Source organism: Kryptolebias marmoratus, linkage group LG12, assembly GCF_001649575.2.
Source record: "Kryptolebias marmoratus isolate JLee-2015 linkage group LG12, ASM164957v2, whole genome shotgun sequence".
Lineage (NCBI taxonomy): Eukaryota > Metazoa > Chordata > Actinopteri > Cyprinodontiformes > Rivulidae > Kryptolebias > Kryptolebias marmoratus.
In genome coordinates this window covers 24,266,455-24,285,716 of record NC_051441.1, presented here as the reverse complement: position 1 = coordinate 24,285,716, position 19,262 = coordinate 24,266,455, and the positions used below count along the sequence as shown (strand labels likewise).

At 40.9% G+C, this 19,262-nt stretch overlaps 1 protein-coding gene across 2 annotated transcripts in view; it reads left to right on the top strand.

The window, feature by feature from the left end:
• si:ch211-195b15.7 (synembryn-A) overlaps nt 1-15,427 on the top strand; it is a 33,071-nt gene extending 17,644 nt beyond the window's left edge. Inside the window, exons 8-14 of one of the 2 annotated variants that reach the window (XM_017437263.3) lie at nt 5,979-6,167; nt 7,534-7,628; nt 7,771-7,921; nt 10,479-10,574; nt 10,974-11,118; nt 12,281-12,563; nt 14,103-15,427. In XM_017437263.3, coding sequence (XP_017292752.1) covers nt 5,979-6,167; nt 7,534-7,628; nt 7,771-7,921; nt 10,479-10,574; nt 10,974-11,118; nt 12,281-12,563; nt 14,103-14,259 — 1,116 coding nt within the window. In that variant the 3' untranslated portion in view covers nt 14,260-15,427. The remainder of the gene's footprint in view (nt 1-5,978; nt 6,168-7,533; nt 7,629-7,770; nt 7,922-10,478; nt 10,575-10,973; nt 11,119-12,280; nt 12,564-14,102) is intronic. The other variant, XM_037978880.1, reaches the window with a different exon arrangement.
• Nucleotides 15,428-19,262: the final 3,835 nt, after the last annotated feature.

Genomic DNA, 19,262 nt, shown 5'->3' with positions numbered 1-19,262 from the left:
ATGGTGGAACCCTCCTTCCGATCTGAAAATACAGAGGCAGCCTCATTGCTAGCCCGACACGAATCCATGATTAATGCTCTCTGTGAAAGACAACAATCTGAAACGGGTCGCCTGGACCAACTAACTCTGTTAACACAAGAAATTCATCAAAAATTGTCATTGTTAGTTCCCACCACCGCAGATTCCGCTTCCGTCTCCGCTTCCACGGCCACGTCACTTCCGGTATCGACCTCCGGACATTTTCGCGAGGTTCCCTCGCCAACTCCCGAACCTTTTTCGGGAGAGATCGGTAAATGTGCAGGGTTCCTTCTACAATGCTATCTAGTATTCGCTCGTTTGCCGCAGTCATTTACCGATGGGCCGGCGAAAATCGCATACATAATTGGACTTCTTCGTGATAAAGCTTTGAAATAGGCAGAAGCTAGATACAGTTTCAGGGCTATCCGGTTAACCACATTTGACCAGTTTATTGAAGAGTTTGAACAGACTTTTGGGCTCAAATATACTGATACCGAAATAACTCAGAAGTTGTGGAATTTAAAGCAGGGTTCACGCTCGGTGGCTCAGTTCGCCATCGACTTCCGGACACTGGCGGCTACTTTCGGATGGAACGAGGCGGCGCTAAAGGGAGTTTTCATCCATTCACTTCAAGAACCTCTCAAAGACCAGCTAGCGGGTTGGGAGGAACCACGAGCCTTGGATGATCTCATAACTCTGGCCGTGCGTCTGGACAACCGCCTGCGGGAGAGACAACGGGAGAGAAGGGGTCGGATGACCAACCTCGGGCGTCACGTTACCACCGCAGAGGCTGAACCAACGATCCCAAACGTGGAGTCAGAACCCATGCAGGTGGGACGAGCGAGATTAACGGCAGAAGAAAGACTTAGGCGCTTAGAAGCTAAAAAGTGCTTTTATTGTGGTGAGGGAGACCATTTCCGAGCCAAATGCCCTCAGTTAAAAGGGAAAACTCACTAGGTAACCGAGGGGTACTAGTGAGTAGCCTCACACAACCTCTAGGGTCACGATTATTGGTTCACTCCACTCTCCTAAATCATCAGATTAAGAGCCCAGTCCACGCTCTAATCGATTCAGGTGCAGAACAGAGTTTAATTTCCAGGGATTTAGTCGACCAGTTACAGTTAAAACCTACTCCATTATCCTCTCCGCTTCCTGTTATAGACATTTCCGGTCAAGTAATTACCAGAATCACACACAAGGTTGCTAAACTGCAGTTTCCGGTATCAGGTAATCATAGAGAGGAAAGTGATTTTCTAGTTTTTTCTGCACCGAACACTCAGATGATTTTAAGGTTTCCCTGGCTACAATTACACAATCCAGTAATTAACTGGACAGAAAGAAGGATCGAGTCATGGAGTCCTTTCTGCCTACAAAATTGTTTACACTCTGCGTTGCCATCATCCAGTATCAAGGCTGAACCTGAACAGACCCTGGATTTAACCAAAATACCGGTCGAGTACCACCATCTTGCTCCTGTGTTCAGTAAGGCTAAAGCATTATCATTACCACCCCATCGACCCTACGACTGCGCCATAGAACTTGTCCCAGGTGAAACACTTCCTTCGAGCCGATTATTCAACCTTTCCGGACCTGAAAGAGAGGCAATGAAGTCGTACATTGAGGACTCTCTGGCTTCCGGCATCATCCGTCCATCCACGTCGCCCCTGGGAGCAGGCTTCTTCTTCGTGCAGAAGAAGGACAAGAGTCTCCGTCCTTGCATCGACTATAGAGGATTAAACCAGATCACTGTGAAAAATAAGTATCCACTCCCTTTAATAGACTCTGTCCATCAACAACTGCATTCTGCCACCGTGTTCACTAAACTCGATCTCCGAAACGCTTACCGTTTGGTAAGAATAAGGGAAGGGGACGAATGGAAGACAGCCTTTAAGACTCCTCTCGGTCACTTCGAGTATCTAGTCATGCCATTTGGACTCACTAACGCCCCTGCAGTATTCCAGTCACTGATTAATGACATTCTGAGAGACTTTTTAAACATTTCTGTTTTTGTCTATCTTGATGATATCCTCATCTATTCACAGGATCCTGCTCAGCACCAGAACCATGTTAAGGCCGTTTTGCAAAGACTCTTGGAAAACCAACTATTCGTCAAAGCAGAAAAATGTGAATTTAGTGTAACCACTGTTAACTTTTTGGGTTTTATTTTCGGACGGGTTTTATCAGACAGACCCTGAGAAGATCCGAGCTGTGGCAGACTGGCCCACTCCCACCGATCGTCGCCAACTCCAACGATTCCTAGGTTTTGCCAACTTCAAATTAAAAGCTCGATTTATCTCTGCTCCAATACTTCGACATCCTGATCCAAAGCTACAGTTTGTTGTAGAGGTCGACGCTTCCGATACAGGGGTAGGGGCTGTTCTTTCACAAAGATCAACTGAGGACAGTAAAATCCATCCTTGTGTTTATTTCTCTCGGCGTCTCACGTCGGCCAAGAGCAATTATGACGTCGGCAACAGGGAATTGTTAGCCATAAAACTAGCACTCGAAGAATGGAGACATTGGCTAGAGGGGAGAGAGGTTCCATTCATCATATGGACAGACCATAAAAACTTAGCATATCTCCAAACAGCCAAGAGGTTGAACCCCCGACAGGCTAGGTGGTCCCTGTTTTTCGGGCGGTTCAATTTCTCCATTACCTTCAGACCAGGCACCAAGAACGTAAAGCCGGACGCATTGTCCAGACTCTGGTCCCAAGAAAACTCTCCTGAGCAGGAGGAGCCCATAATCTCTCTGTCCCTGATTGTTGGAGCCCTCACGTGGGACATTGAGAGGGAGATCCAGGAGGCCCAACAAGGTGAACCTGACCTCGGAGGAGGCCCTCCTGGCAAAATTTATGTCCCCACAGCAGTCCGACCCAGGGTCTTGAATTGGTTACACTCCCAGCAGTTTTCCTGTCATCCAGGAGTTAACCGAATGCTTAAGTTGGCCACCCAGTATTTCTGGTGGTCTAGTCTGGCTGCAGACGTTAAAGAGTTTGTCTCGGCTTGTTCCACCTGCGCCCGTTGTAAGGGTGGCAATCAACCTCCCGCCGGGTTATTGCAACCATTACCTATACCAAGTCGTCCAAGGTCTCACATTGCAATAGACTTCGTTACTGGACTACCACCCTCTCAGGGACACACAGTCATTTTCATCATTGTTGACCGATTTTCAAAGTCTACACACTTTATCCCACTCTCCAAGCTCCCCACCGCTCTCGAGACAGCTGAGATAATTACACACCAAGTTTTCCGCCTCCATGGGATCCCGGTGGATATCGTCTCAGACCGAGGACCAAAATTCACGTCTTAGGTGTGGCGAAATTTCTGCAAGGGATTGGGGGCTGGGGTGAGTCTCACATCAGGGTACCATCCACAATCGAATGGCCAGTCAGAACGGTGCAATCAGGAGTTGGAGGTGGCCCTCAGGGTTCTGGCGAGCGACAACCCCTCCACCTGGAGCAAGAAGCTAGTTTGGATTGAGTACGCACATAACACACATGTTTCTTCGGCCACGGGATTATCGCCCTTCGAGGCGGCGCTAGGATATAATTCACCACTGTTTCCTAGTTTTGAGACTGAAATTGCTGTTCCCTCTGTGCAGGCCCATCTACGAAGATGTAGAAGCATATGGCGGCAAACTAGGAGGGCACTGCAGAGATCCAGTGAACAGAATAAAAAGTACGCCGACCGCCACCGTTCCTCAGCACCTAAATATAAGGTGGGCGACAAGGTTTGGCTTTCCACCAGGGACATTCCTCTGAAAGGCACCTCGAGGAAACTAGCTCCTCGTTTCATAGGACCTTTCCCCATTGAGAGAGTGCTGAACCCCACCTCAGTTCGTTTGAATCTTCCAGCGGCTATGTAGATCCACCCATCATTTCATGTCTCTCAGATCAAACCATTCTTGGACAGTCCATTGAACCCACCTACCGTCCTCCCCCCTCCCGCCCGGCTGATTGACAATCATCCCGCATTTACAGTCTACCGCATTATTGATGCACGGCAGAGAGGTAGAGGGTCTCAGTTCTTGGTCGATTGGGAGGGCTATGGACCTGAGGAGCGCACATGGGTACCCAGGTCCTTTATTCTAGATGCCACCTTGATCTCAGACTTTTATGGAGCGCATCCAGAGAGGCGTCCAAAATCGCCAAGGGGCGATTGTTAGAGGGGGGGTACTGTGAGGATCTGGGTTTGGCTCCGCCTTTTGGGCGGCGCTGCTAATCATTGTTCCACAGGTGTTCCATTTTCCACTGACGAGACCTTCCAGTACTTAAACAGCAGGCTGAGATCAGATCTTCGCTGGAGCATCGAACCTACTGGGTTAGATTCTCCGCCTCAGTGTCTAACCTAACTCATGCTCCAAATGCTAATCACGTTCTTTGTTTCTGCCTACGCCTCAGGTTTTTGCCACGCCATGACTACGGATCTGAAGGACTACTTACCTGGATAATCACTGATACTTACCTTGCTGGAACTGGCTCATCTCCTGGGAACACTGGAATCGCTCCTCTTCTCCTCGACGCCACAACTCTCCTCTGGGACCTGTAAGCAAACAAAGAGACATTATAATCCTTGCGACCATCTTGGAACCGAATTGTACCCGAGACTCACCTAGCTCTCCTTGCCTTGCAGACTCCTCCGGAAACCGCCACTGTATATAGCTTCACCTGTAAATAAATTCACTTACCGTTATCCTCGTCTCCGTGTGTGGTTTTGGTTTCGCTCTCTGGACAGAAACTCTTGAGTCATGACACCTGGATCATTGGGAAAAATTGTTTTAGGCTGAGCACCATGGAGTCTGTGTAGACGAGTTTATATATTTTGTGATAAAACTCCTAGCTTCAGAAATTGCAGTATTGCAGAACTGATGTTAACTGCACCATGTAATGTTACCAACATGTGAACAGGAGGAATTTTAATTAAACAGCACATTCAAATGGTAAACATGGCAAAACGGGATGCAGCACCATTGTGCCAGGTCCCATGGTCTCTCGTACCGCTGGTACCGCTGGCCAGGCCGGTGTTCGCCCTGAAGAAGAACAATACCTCTCCCACACACCTCAACAGCAGGACTAAAAGACACCTCAGCGGAGTAAAATGGTGGGTCCGGTCCTGCCCAAACAGAACAGGACAGGCTCCTAGGCTGTGGCCAGGCAGACGACCTGCTAGTGCCACAGTTCTGCGGCTCATTGTCCCAACAGTTCATTTTCCTCTACCTGCTCCTGTGCCAGGACTTCAGTTTGTTTACTGGACCCTGGGTCGATGATAATGGCAGCAGGACTGACTCACGAGACTGAAGTCCCATCGAAGTTCAGGATCTGGAATGGAGGAGGAAAAATTCTTCTAGAGTGTCTTCCTATAGGTGGGGTCAGGAAAAGTGCGAGGTCATGTGGAAACCAACCGTTATGCCTTGATGCGCCTCATAAATGACAAAGAAGGCCATGAATGGAACTGCAAAGAAGCTGTCTGCCATCCGGCAGATGGTTCTGGAAATTCACATTGTTCTGGACTTGCTGATTGCCTCTCAAGCGGAGGTTGCAAGATTTATTGGACAACAAAAAGTTGACTTTAGCACATTTTTATTACTTTCAAAGGATTATTCAAAATATACTTTTCAAGTGTTTATATCAAAGTGTGACCTTTGTATACCAGACACTTGCTTACAAAAAGTATATTTTTCTTTTAAATATATTTGCAATTACATATTGAAATATATCATATACACTTCAAATCCGTTTAAGTCTGTTTATTTTTCACCTAGGAAGGCATCATAGGTTATAGGAATAGGGTGAATAAAGCCAAATAGTATCTTCAGTAGAATTGGAACCTTAATTAAACCATTCACAGATGACTTGTACGCTCCTGGGCACAAATCTGATCCCTCAAGTTTTTATCCTCTGCCAAACTTTAAACAGGTTTACAAACTACTCTTCCCTGTGGTCTGCTTGTCCCTGTCAGGAGCGGGGGATGTCCGTGCTGGCCAAAGCCCTGGAGCAGTGCCTGGCTGTGAGGTGGGGGGAGGGATATCATGTGATCCCTGACAGCACAGCTCCCCTCATCTCCAAGGAGATGTCCCAGGACATCATCGAGATCCTCAAGACGCTCTTCAACATCGCTCACAAGTCCCACAGGCAGGAGCCAGACGAGGTGAAAACACTAATCTCATTTATTAACACATTCATCTGAAAACTGATTCTTCAGAGAGGAAAACTCCTTTGACATCGTCTCTGTATTGTCTTCCAACCTGGAATTTAAAAGGAACGTGAACGTCCATCCTGGTTTCAGATCGCTGGAAGACTCAAGTTTCCATCAAGAATTTTTCTGTTTTTGCTTCATCTTTCCTTTTACTCTGACCAGTTTCCCAGTCCCTGCTGATGAAAAACATCCCCACAGAATGATGCTGCCACTACCATGTTTCACTATAAGGATGAGGTTCATGATGAGAGGTGGTAGATTCTCCTCAGATATGATCTTGTCCTTGATGTTTGGTCTCATCTGATCACAGCACCTTCTTCCACAGAGACTCCAAACAGTCCAGCTTTTTTTTCTTTAACCAATGTCTTTTTTTCTGTCCACTCTTCCAAAAAGCCCACCTCTGTGCAGCTTCTAGTGGTCTTATGGACAGATGCTCTTATCTCTCAGCTTTATCATGGTTGTTTTTGGCCTCCTGGATGTTTCTGTGATTATTGCCCTCCTTACCTGGTCTGAGTTTTGATGGATGACCTTCTCTTGCTAGGTTTGCTGTAGCAACATCATCTTTTTATTTGCTAATAATGGATTTAATGGAGCTCAGTGGGATGTTCGGGGTTCTGGCATTGGTTTTTTTATTGCCCAACCCTCATTTAAACGTCTGCACTTCTGACCTGTGTGGAGAGTCTTCATGCTGTCTCTCGTTTTGTGGTAGCCCTTACTGCTTAGAGGTGTTGGACTGATGTTGATTCTGGGAGCTATCAGAACAGGTGTATATTTACTGAGATCACTGGATACTTAGATTGCCCACAAGTAGATTAAATTTATTTTACACTGTTGAAATTTAAGGAGACAGTTCAGTGTGGAACTTTGACTCCTTCTGAGCTTCTCATTAAACAAAATAAAAAAACTATAAACTGTGACTGCAACTATTTGGGCTGTTTGCAATCATAAACAACACTAAGGCAAATAGTTGTACTGTATTTAAATGTACTTAAAAAAATCAGGAATCTACTCTGCTTATCCACTCCCACCTTTCCACTGTCTCAAAGTAAGACAGCCCATAATAACTGTGATTATCTTAGACCTTATTCCTGCACTTTGTCCACTAAAATCTCCGTGGAGATTTTAGTTTATCTTAGAAAGAAAAAAAAAGCTGTTGTTGCTGTTGTTTTATCCTAAAATTTTACAGAGGAAGCCACACATATACTATTAACATTCTGTAAAAGCATATGTCTTTGAATGTATGTGTGTGTGTGTGTGTGTGTGTGTGTGTGTGTGTGTGTGTGTGTGTGTGTGTGTGTGTGTGTGTGCGCTCATACAGGAGGAAGTTGCTCTGTACCGCCATCTGGTGGCTGTGCTGCGCCACTGTCTGCTGCTGTCATGTGACAGAGAAGACACACTAGAGGAGCTTCAAGGGTCAGAGGTTTATTTTTTCATCTTCTGACGTAACTTCAACTTTTTGATAAACTAAATGGACAGTTGAACTGAAAAGGCCTGAAATAGCTGAAGGAGTTGGTACCGATAACAGAAATAATAAAATGATCCTTTCTTTCCACAGACACACCGTAAACATCCTGTCAGCGCTGCCTCTTGCTTGTCTGGATGTCCTGCTGGCTGTCTCTGTGGACCAGGCATCCCATAAGTGTGAAGGAGTCAACATGGACTGTGTCCACGCACTGCTGCTGTTTATGGACAAACGCCTGAACAGGGCAAGTGGACCTAAAAATTCTGATTATAAAATGAAGAACAATGAAACCAATATCCATCAACTTTCTTCTCAGAAGTCAAAAAATATTTCAGGATTTTTTATTTGCAGTCATCTCATCTAAAACCTGTAGAAGTGTAAAGTTTGTGGGAGTAAAAAATGTTTTGGAAAAACTGCACAGTTTAGACAGCTCAAACGTTAGTAAGACATCATCACACTCTAAGTTGAGCATTCTGTAGTAAAATAAATCAAAATCATCAAAACTAAACTGGGATTGTGTAAAAAATATAAAAATACCAGTTCAGTCATATAAAAATCCACCTTTCTGTGACTCGTTTAAATTTTCAATGATGTTTGTATCTGAACTATTTCTGTGCAGTGGAGCTCCAAAGAAGGCTGGGTTTTTTCACTCAGTTTAACAAAATCTCATTGATGTCTATGAGGACTTTTTTGCAAGTTTTTTATTTTTATTCCTTCCAAATTTCATTTACGTATATGATGTACTGCTACCAAAAGTCAGAGTGCTGTATTCCTGATTGAGCTACATGTTTTAATGATTTTTTTAATGATTTTTTTTTAAAAGATGTAGGTTAAAGTGTGAATCAAGATTCATGACAGAAATGGAAAAATAACAAGCAAATGGTGCTTTAATGCTCATGCATCTGTCTTCTAATTAAAACTATATATATATTTTTAGATCAAATATAAAGAAATCACAGCAATCTCTAATAAATAAAGAAAAATACAGTCACTTCTTTTTTTTTTGCTCTGTATGTTTCTTTTGGATTTTTAGCTTGTCACAATGTTTTTAATGCAAAGAAAATGCATATTTATATCTGCAGGGTTTAACATCCATCATAAATCACCTTCACAGAAAACCTGGCTTCACCTGGATAAACAGCAGGATAAGTTATGTAGCTGCTGGTAGAACTATTGGAGAACCTTTCTCTTGTGCCACAGAAGAAATTAAAAGTACAGAAAAATGCTATATTATATAAAACATTCAAAAGATGTAAATCTTGACATATATTAATGAGGTCAGCATCAGCAAAATTAACAGTTTCAGGAGAAAAACCTGCTCATTTGTCAGCAGTAGAACAAGTTCAAGTTTAAGAGCTGGTCTAAATAAAATCAAGTAATCAGAACCAGTGTTTAACACATTTAAACAAATATTAAAATGTATTATTTTTAAAAGTTATTTCTAACTTTTGCAACTCAATTATACAATACAGATCATTATTCCATTAGTACTTAATCCTGCTGATCTATAAGCTCCTCCAGCAGAAACTGACATAACTAATCACTGGGTTATTACAGACAAAATTAAAGACTCAAAGAGTTAATGCCAAAGTTTAAAGCTAAAAGGTTGCACAACATATTGCTCTCAAAGTGTGTAGTGAGGACAACACTCAGCTACTACCACACCAAATATTAGCTACAGATCTGTAAAACTGACTGAATTATAACCATTATTGTATTTTCTAGGGTGAGTTACAGTAGGTGTGGGAGCCATCTTGAAAAGGGGTTGGCTCCAAACGTTAATCAGTTGTAGATGTACAGTACATTCAGTGACTATTTCCTGAAAGTTTCAATATTGGTTCATGATTTTGCTAACAGAGTTAATTTGAATAGTCAATGGCAATGTTTAAACACGTATCTTGCACAGTTATTTTGAATTCAAAGTACAATTTGGGGATCAGTTTCAGCTACTACCATAAAAAATAGTTTTTACCTACATCTGTAACATTAACTGTAAAATTTACCTTTTTGTGTTTGCTATAGTTGTTTTGCTGTAGCGGCCATATTGAATCTGGTTGACTCTAAAACTCAATCACTTATAGGTGGAAACAAATGATTTCTGAACTTTTCATTAAAATATGTTCAGTAATAAATGAGATATCTTGCAGACAAACAAACACATTCACATATACATGCACACACACACACACACAGATATGGGCAAAAACATTTTTGCTCTGCCTTCATCAACGTTATGTAATTTGGAATAAAAGATGAAAAAACAAAACCCTATGTGGGGTGGCACAGTGGCATAGTGGTTAGAGCTGTTGCCTCCCAGCAAGAAAGTTGCAGGATTGCTTCCCGGCCTGAGGCCTTCCTGGGTGGAGTTTGCATGTTCTCCCTGTGCACACGTGGGTTTACTCCAGATCCTCCAGTTTCCTCCCACAGATTCAAAACATGCATGTTAGGTTAATTGATGACTCTAAAATTGTCCCTAGGTGTGAGTGTGAATGGTTGTTTGTCTTGTTAGTCTCTATGTGGCCCTGCGATGGACTTGCGACCTGTCCAGGGTGTCCCCTGCCTCTCGCACAGTGACTGCTGGGGATAGGCACCAGCTACCCGTGACCCGGAATGGAGAAGCGGGTAAAGAAAATGGATGGAAAACCCTATGCATTTTTGTTTAAAAATGTCCGGAATTATCATCAGTTCTGCATTAAAACATTAAGCAGAATCATTCTGGGACAAATTGCTGCTGAGTTGTCAGTCTGCTCGTTACAATGAGATGTAAAATAAAACATGTCTGATCTTTTCAATGTTCTCAGGGTCAGAAGCTGAAGGAGAAACTAACGCCTGTTCTAAATTTACTGACCAAGAGTTCAAGGGTTCACAGAGAGACACGACACTATTTACGGCAGAAGGTAACATGTTTTGTTTTGGTATATACAGTACAGAAGGTACTTCCAGGGTATAACCTGGTACCTATGTATTATGTAATGCTAACATATCCTTTTTACTAAATAATCTTTCACACAGTTATTTCTTCTGTAACAGAATAAGCAGCTGCATTACGTTCAAAGCATTCACAGTTTAATTAAAATTGCATCACATATTTTCTAAAAATGTAATCACAAGAACTCTTCACAAACTCACTATGGGAGCATTTTTGATTATTAAGAAATTAATACAACTACTGTATTGCTTACTGTACAACAATGTTGATGCACAACAACGTTGCTACTTTTAGGATAGTTATTTTGTGACTGCTACAATTAGGACAGAATAAAAGATTTTTTAACTGACCCTACTTTTCGACCTAGATCTTACCCCCTCTGAGGGATGTTGGTGTCCGACCTGAGCAGGACAGCACGCTCAGAGGTCAGCTGGTCCGCCTGATGACCCACGTCGACACTGACGTCAAGGATTGTGCTGCAGAGCTGCTGTTTGTTCTCTGCAAAGAAAATGGTACAGTCAACTCTGCAGACTAATTTAGTTGTACAACATGACTCCAGTTAACTTTATTTTTTATTGTATTCTAATACAATCATGAGGGAAGAAACACCATCTTTGGGCTCTAGGATTTTACTTATCAGAACACAATAAAACTGATCTGGTTTTTACCAGATTCTAAAATTATTAAAATCTAACTCAAAGCGTGATGGACAGATTAACAACAATAATGACAGATTCCATGCTTGTGTTTGTGCAACAGTTTTCAACCACAGCACAACCTTTGTTTACTGTATTACATCAATGAACAGACAAGACTGATGAATAATAATAGTACCTTAAATAGAGCACAGTAAAAATCACTTATTAATACACCATATTAAGGTTTTTATCACATTTTACTGAACTGTCAACAATTAAAAAAGTAAACCAATGCTGCAGAAAACAAACTACAATATACATTTAAAAAATGTGGGAAATGGACATTTTTTTCAAAAAGCCAACACCTTTGTATGAAGAGATTACACTTATTTGCTTTCAAAATTGAGACAGAAAACCTTCCCTCGCTGAATACTGGGCCTGAAAAGTGCCCATTATGTCCCCATATTTGACATAATAGTCCCCAAATAGTCCCCATATTTGGGGACATAATAGTCCCCAAATATAAGTTAGATTTGAATAATTTTAGAATCTGGTTAAAACCAGATCAGTTTTATTGTGTTCTGATAAGACAGTTGATGCTGTCCTGCCCTTTTGTGATCTTATAGTTTATTGTAACAAAATAAAATTTCACTTCATGATCAATCAATAAAAAGGATTTAGGTTTGGCTCTTTTTCTTTTTCTTGTGTTTAAAGTTTGTACAATAGATTCCATAATATATAAAATTTTGGTTCCTACCCAATGTGCAAGCTTTATGCACATGCTCCATGCCTTGTTTCCTGTTTCTGGTGTATTTCTGTGGCCTGGCATAGTTACAAAGCATTTTAGGCCATTTTCTAAATTTCCATGTGGATGAAAACCTTTGTGGAAACAGTGCCATGTTTATGAAGATTGTTTTTTTAAAGCGACAAATAAAAAGACTTTCAAAAAAACAACATTTCCATGTGAACAAGACCTAGGTGAGCAGCTCTGAATCACCCTTGCTGCACAGGCAACTTTTCTTATGTTTGTTTGCAGTGAGCAGATTTGTTAAATATACGGGCTATGGAAATGCTGCTGGGTTGCTGGCAGCTCGGGGACTGCTGAATGGACGAAGGAACTCCGGTGACGGCCAGTTATCGTCCCACTACTCCAGTGACTCGGACTCAGACACTGAGGAGTATCGAGAGGCCAAAGCCAAGATCAACCTGGTGACGGGTAGGGTAGAGGCAGAGCAGCCTGATCCGATGGAGGGCATGACGGAGGAGGAGAAGGAGGAGGAAGCTCGGCGTCTCATCAGCATGATCGACAGACTCTCACGGTGAATATTTTCATGTGACGTTGCCTCTGAAGCAAATTACTTGCAACCCAATTCCAAAGAGTTGGGAAACTTGTGTAAAATGTAACAAAAAACAAAAAAAACAATCATTTTATCACAATGGAACATAGTAAACAGATCAACTGTTTAAACTAAGAAATTGTACTATTTTTAGGGTGAAAAAACAAGGACATTTTGAATTTGATAGTAGCAGCACATCTCAAAAAGGGTGTTCCAGGTCCTTGTTCTCCACTCTGAAGCATCCCCTCTTCTTTTAACATCAGTATGTAAACATCTAAGAACTGAGGAGAGCAGCTGCTGGAGGTTTTTAGAGGTTTTTCTTGTCTGATGGAGTATTCTAGCTGTTCAACAGATCTTCTTTGGTGGAGTTTTTGTTTCATGATGTAGCAAATGTTTTCATTTATTTTAGGGAAGTCAGTTTACCACCTGGACTCTTCTACTGTGAAGCCATGCTGGTATAATAGAGACAGTATGAGGTTTAGCACTGTCTGTCTGAAATACACAAAGCCTTTGATAAAAAAAAAAACATCTAGATGGAAGCATATGTTGTTCAAAAACCTGTATATACTTTTCTGCATTGATGGTGCCTTTCAAGATTGTGTAAGCTGCCCATGCAACATACATTAATGCACCCCCATACCAGAGAGGCAGGTTTTTGAGCTGTTCTCTAAAAACAAGCTGGATGGTCCCTCTCCTCTTTAGAACAGAGGATGTGGTGTTTGTGGTTTACACAAAAATTTTCTAAATTCTATTCATCTGACCACAGAACAGTTCTCCTCTTTGCCTCTGTCCATTTTAAATGAGCTTTGGTCCAGAGAAGACAGCAGTGTTTCTGGATGGTGTTCACATCTGGCTTCTTCTTTACATGACAGAGCTTTCTTGAAGCAGTATTTGTGGATGGCACAATGAGCTGTGTTTACAGACTGTGATTTGTGGAAATGTTCCTGAGTCCATATAGTGATGTCCAGAACAGAATCAGATCTGTTTTTAATTCAGGGACTCCTGAGGGCCTGAAGATTACAGGTGTCAAATACTAATTTTCAGTCTTGTTGTTTGAGCTTAGAGATTTCTCCAGATTCTTGACATCTTTTGATGATATGATGACTGTAGATGATGGGGTATTCAAAGATTTTCCAATTTTCTGTTCAGGAACATTATTCTGAAATTGTTCCACTATTTTAGATGCAGTTTTCACACACTGGTGAACCTCTGGCCATCTCTACTTCTGTTTCTTATTTGTACCACTTATTTTTAGTCTTTTGTTGCCCCTCCCCCCAACTTTTGTGAGCTTTGTTGCTGGCATTAAACTCAAAATGATCCTTGTCTTTTTGTTTTGTTTTTCATAAAATGGACCAATATCTTTGTTTAAACATTTCATATTTTTATTGTTTTAATGTGAAAAAATATCAATTTATGTGATTTACTAATCATTGCATTCTAATTTTGTTTACATTTTACCCAATATCCCAACTTTTTAGGAATTGGGGTTGTATTCAATCAAACATTTTCTCTCCTGCTCAGAGACCAAATCATTCAGCCAATGGGAGTGACAGCAGAGGGTCGACTGGCTCCGCTGTGGGGACAAATGAGGGGCCACACTGAAGATGAAGAAGAGGAGGATAAAGAGGATGATTTAAATTCATTGTCAGAAGGGTGGAAAGAGAAACAAGTTGAATAGAGTAGCACATTATTTTTCCTGCAAAACTCACAGCAACAACCTATTTGGAGTAGATACTTTGCCTCAAAACTGCACCTGAATGTTTTAAAATCAAACACAAGTACAATTTATAGTGAGAAAATTGCTGCTTTTAAAGCTCAAATTATGAAATGAAAATCTTGAAGTAATATAATTACAAACAAAATAGTACAAAATATTGCTTAGACATCTTTTATTTATTTTTTTTTACATAATGATTTAATCCAAATCCAATGTCTGTTTTTTCATTAGCGCCCAGCACTAACATTTAAAAATAAAACCTTTTAAGCGAACCACGTCCATGATCCTATGTATTTGTGTTGAGTATAAATTGTGTATTTGTCGGTGGTGCTGATATGCTGGAGTGGAGTAACCTTTTGGTTGAGTAGACTCATTGATCAGGTGGACTGATACATCCAGCAGCTTCAGCTCCATCAGCATAAACACAACCTATCTATCCTCAGAGCACATACATTCCTGCAGTAAAAACAACTGCAAGTGTTTTCTCAACTAAACACAGAAAAACTAAACACACAGTGTTGTGCAAAAGTGCAGAAGGTTAATATTACCTAATGTAGTGTTCTTTCACACCAATATGTTGTTTTAGAGAAAGAACTGTTTTATAAACCAGAAAAAAATTAAGGCTCCAGCTGTTAGCCTAGCCTGGACAAAGACTTTTGCTTTTTTTCTTAAGACAGAATTGAAAGCTTACCTGTGATTAAAACATAATTAAAGTTAAAGTAAATGAAGGTCTCTGTTTTTATTTTTTTTTAAGTCTATTAAATAGTAATAAACTGACCAAGTTTATATGTTCAGTTTGTTTTATTATTTCAAAATGGGATACTTTCTCCACAAATAAATATAAAAACTCACGTAATCCTGCATAGTTCAGTGATACAATTTGTTTAAAGGGGTTATAAGCTATAAAATATTTTTTCCTTTTTTATATAGCAAACACTGTTTTTTATGTGTTTCTATGTAGTGTCAAAATAGCTGGACTTTCAATGAATTGTAATGTTCATATGTATTGCTTTTATCTCAACTTTACTGGACTTAATCTTATTACATTGTGTTTATTTTGTTTATTTCATGATATGGACCAATGTGTCTGAAATAAAAGTTATTAATATACTCAGTAATTACGCTCAATGAGTTGTGTTATCTTTGTTTCAAACTTTTAACAAAGGGGCCCCTGTCAGGATTTGGGTTTTCTTTAAGTTTTTTTTTGTATTTAGGGTTATTGTTTTTTCATGTTTCTGGTTATCCTGTCTTCAGTTTGGGTTTATTGTTTCTATTATTTTGTTATTTGATTGTCTTCATGTTTAGTCTGGTCTTCAGTTCAGTTTTTGCTTCTTGAGTTCCTGTCATCATTCACTTCTCCTCAGCCAATCACTTGTTTGCCTGCCACGCTCATCTTCACCTGCCCCACCTGTGCCCACTTCTCCTAACTACCTCCTGCTCATCTCCTCCACTTACTCACTGGTCTGTTGTCGCTTCATGCGCTGTCTGGTTTTCCTCATGTCTCTCCCCTGGTGTCTTTGTTCCCTGCAGTCTGGATTTTGTTAGTTCTTTGTTATTTAGTTTTTGTTTGTTGCCACGTCTGCTTTTTGTTTTAGTTTCTTCTTATTTTAGATAAATTAGTTTTTCTTAGAGCTTGCGATATGAGTCTGCGCATTGGGTTCGCCTCACTCTCCACCAAACCTGACAGCTGCTACCCCCACTGGCTCAAAAGGCCCCCTCTAGTAAACTGGAAGTGGCCAGCAGGCCACCAGTTGATTGTTACAGTTCCTGCATGCTTTGTTGCTCTGGAGACATTTTAAAGGGGTATCAGAAGAGCATGTTAGAAAGAACCTGCAGACCCCTGCAACCTTTAAATTATTTGACAGAACAGCAGTTAAGAAACAGCCAAACTGTTCATTTAAAGCTCCACATCCCAAAACTTAAATGTCCTGTAATGGTCCAGTCAAAGCCCAGACCTGAGTCTGAGAATCTATGCTTTGATTTAAAGGAAGTTGGACACAGGTACCATCTATCCAACCTGAAGGAAATTGAAGCAGTTTGATCACGAAGAATCGAGGGCCTTGGTTCTCCGACCCTAGCTTATGAAACCTGGCTCTTGGTACATGGAATGTCACCTCTCTGGAGGGAAAGGAGCCTGAGCTTGTTTGTGAGGTTGAAAGGTACCAACTAGTTGTAGTTGGGCTCACCTCTACACACAGTGTGGGTTCTGGAACCAGTCTCCTTGAGAGGGACTGGACCCTATTCCATTCTGGAGTTGCCCATGGTGAGAGGCGTCGGGTTAGTGTGGGCTTACTTATACCCCCCAGCCTGGTGTCTGTGCTTTGGAGTTTTTCCCAGTAAACCAATGAGGCCTTGGATAGAGACAAACCGTCAGGCTGTTTGTTTGCTTTTTCTCAGCTTTTACTGAATTTGGCAAATTTGTTCACCTCATAGAATGTTTTGCTACTACCAAACTTGACCTTGCTTCAAACTTAGACTTTAAAAGGATATTACAGAAATGGGGATCTGTATAAAAGTTATACAAAATAATATATTACCTGTTGCAGATAGCTTTTAGAATGACCTTAGTTTGGAGAAACAGTTTAGTTCTTTTCAGCTTAACATGCTAGCTAGGCCAAAGGGTATCTCATGGTTTCCATCTAAACGGTGAAATGAAATGAAATTTAAAAATAATAAGTTTCCATGTTTTTCTTTTAGTTAAACACTATCATAAAACACTCTGCTGGTCCATTTCTCTGATTTAAAACTTTAATGACTTGTTTTTAGAGTTTTTGTGCCAAAATCCTAAAGTTACCTACTTGGTTGGTAAGAACTTTGAACCACCTTGTTGCTGAAAAGTGTTATATAAATAAATTTGACTTGACTTGATGCAGAAGGTACCACGGCCAGCTGTGGCAGACTGCTGTAGGACACTGAGGAGGTTGCTGTTGCATTGTTTATCAGAGAAAATGGAAGCAGAAGAAGAAGCAAGTTTTGTCAACAGGAGTACAGGTTTTAAAAAAAAAAAAATTTTTTTTTTTTGGTCTGGATTGATACTGTCAGAAACTTAAGCCCCAGGTTTCATAAGTGGAACCCCCAAGCTTTACAATGATGTCACACAGTCTTCAAGAAGTTTCCCATCCAAACAGCAAGAGGTGGCCAGTGTTCCTCATACAACAGGGGGTGGAGGGTGCACGTTTGACAGCGGGAGGCGGTGGAGCTTCTATTGAATGTGGGTCATTCTCTGAGTGCAGTGCACTTTTTGTCTCTTTGGTTTACCTCTAAAATTTTCATACAAAGCAAACCACAAAATTTATTTAAAAACAAGAAATGGAAGTATCAGAGTTATATACAATATAAATATAATTCTCAATATAAAGAGAGGTAAGTGTTAGCATACTTTCTCACCTATATTTCATTGTTTTTATTCATAGATTGACATCTTCAAGCTCAACATTTAAACACTGTTACATGCATAAGTGATATTTACTATTGTTTGGGAAAAATCAAAGAATTATCTTAGAAAAATATATTAATTTCTTGTTTTCCTCATGCCATATGCTGCTCCATACCCTAGCTAATGTGGATCTATGGCTACTTTTAGCTGAAACAAAAACCACTGTTACAGGGTTGAATCATTGTTACTGTCGTGTTCGGTGAAGATAACGCACACGAACCCAGTGCGCAGACTCATCTTTAAAAGAAACTAATTTATTGACTAAATAACAAACAAAACAAAAGCTGACGGGGCAGCAAACAAACAGAAACATAAACTAAATCCAAACTAAGAAGAAGATGAACATAATAAGAGCGGGCGCAAGAACGGAACCAGGAACAGGACGGAAACATGCAACAGACAACTACAACTACAAACTACAAACTACAAACTACAAACTACAAACAACAAACAATGAACCAGCGGAGTGTGGAAGGCAATGACCGGGTTTTCAAGACTGAGGATGATGAGGTAAGTGGAGACAGGTGGCGTGATTACAAAGTAGGGACAGGTGTAGGTGGGTGTGGCAGGGAGACAGAGAGAGAGAGAGACTGAGGAGGAGCAAATGAAACATGAAACAAGAGACAAGACAGAAACCAAACACAAACCAACAAACTAAATAAAAACAAAACCATAAAACAGAAAAAACCCAAATCACCACAGTTATGGGGCTGAAGGTTGGACTGTTCTTAAGCAAGCCAGCAAGCCAGCCCCTTTTCTCTTTGAGTCGCCTCGTGCTGAAAAGTGCTATATAAATAAATGTACCTACCTACCTACCTACCTAAATGTTATTTCATTATTATTATTTTCACATTAGGCCTATCAGATGGCTAAATCAAATGCAGAGAGGAAAAGAGAGTACAGGGCGAGAAGAAATGCAGAGTCACAGAGAAGGGAAGAATACCTCAGGAAAGAGCATAAGCGATGGAAAAGAGATAAAGAAGCAGGGGAAAAGAAATCAATCAATGACCTGAGTAAAAGAGCTCAAAAACAAAAGCGTAAGTAGTGGCAGAAGGCTAAAGAAAGACAGAAAATGAAAGCTGAGATGGAAAGCTGTGTGCCTGTCGCTCTAACTCCTCCACATACTCCTGACAGTGAGATTGAAGATGCAGTGCAAGCCAGACCAGGGTCCTCATGGTGAGGGAAATATGTGCTTAGAAATAATGCTTGGTTTTAATTTAATACACACACACAAAGCCATAGTGGTAATTTTGCACCCTCATGTCCTAGTTGCTATGTCATTACTGTGGTGATTTGGTTTTTGCTGGGTTTTGTTTTTTGTTTTGATTTTATTTTAGTTCTCTGGATTGTATTTTGGGGTTTTGTTTCTTATTTTTAGTTTTCTGGTTTTTGTTTTCTTCTTGGTTCATTTGGGTTCTGTCTTCCTCATGTTTGTGCTTTTGTATTCACTCCTCCCCAGTCACCCTTTTGCTGTTTCCTGGCCACGCCCATCTCCACCTGCCCATGATTGCTCCCATACACCTGAATC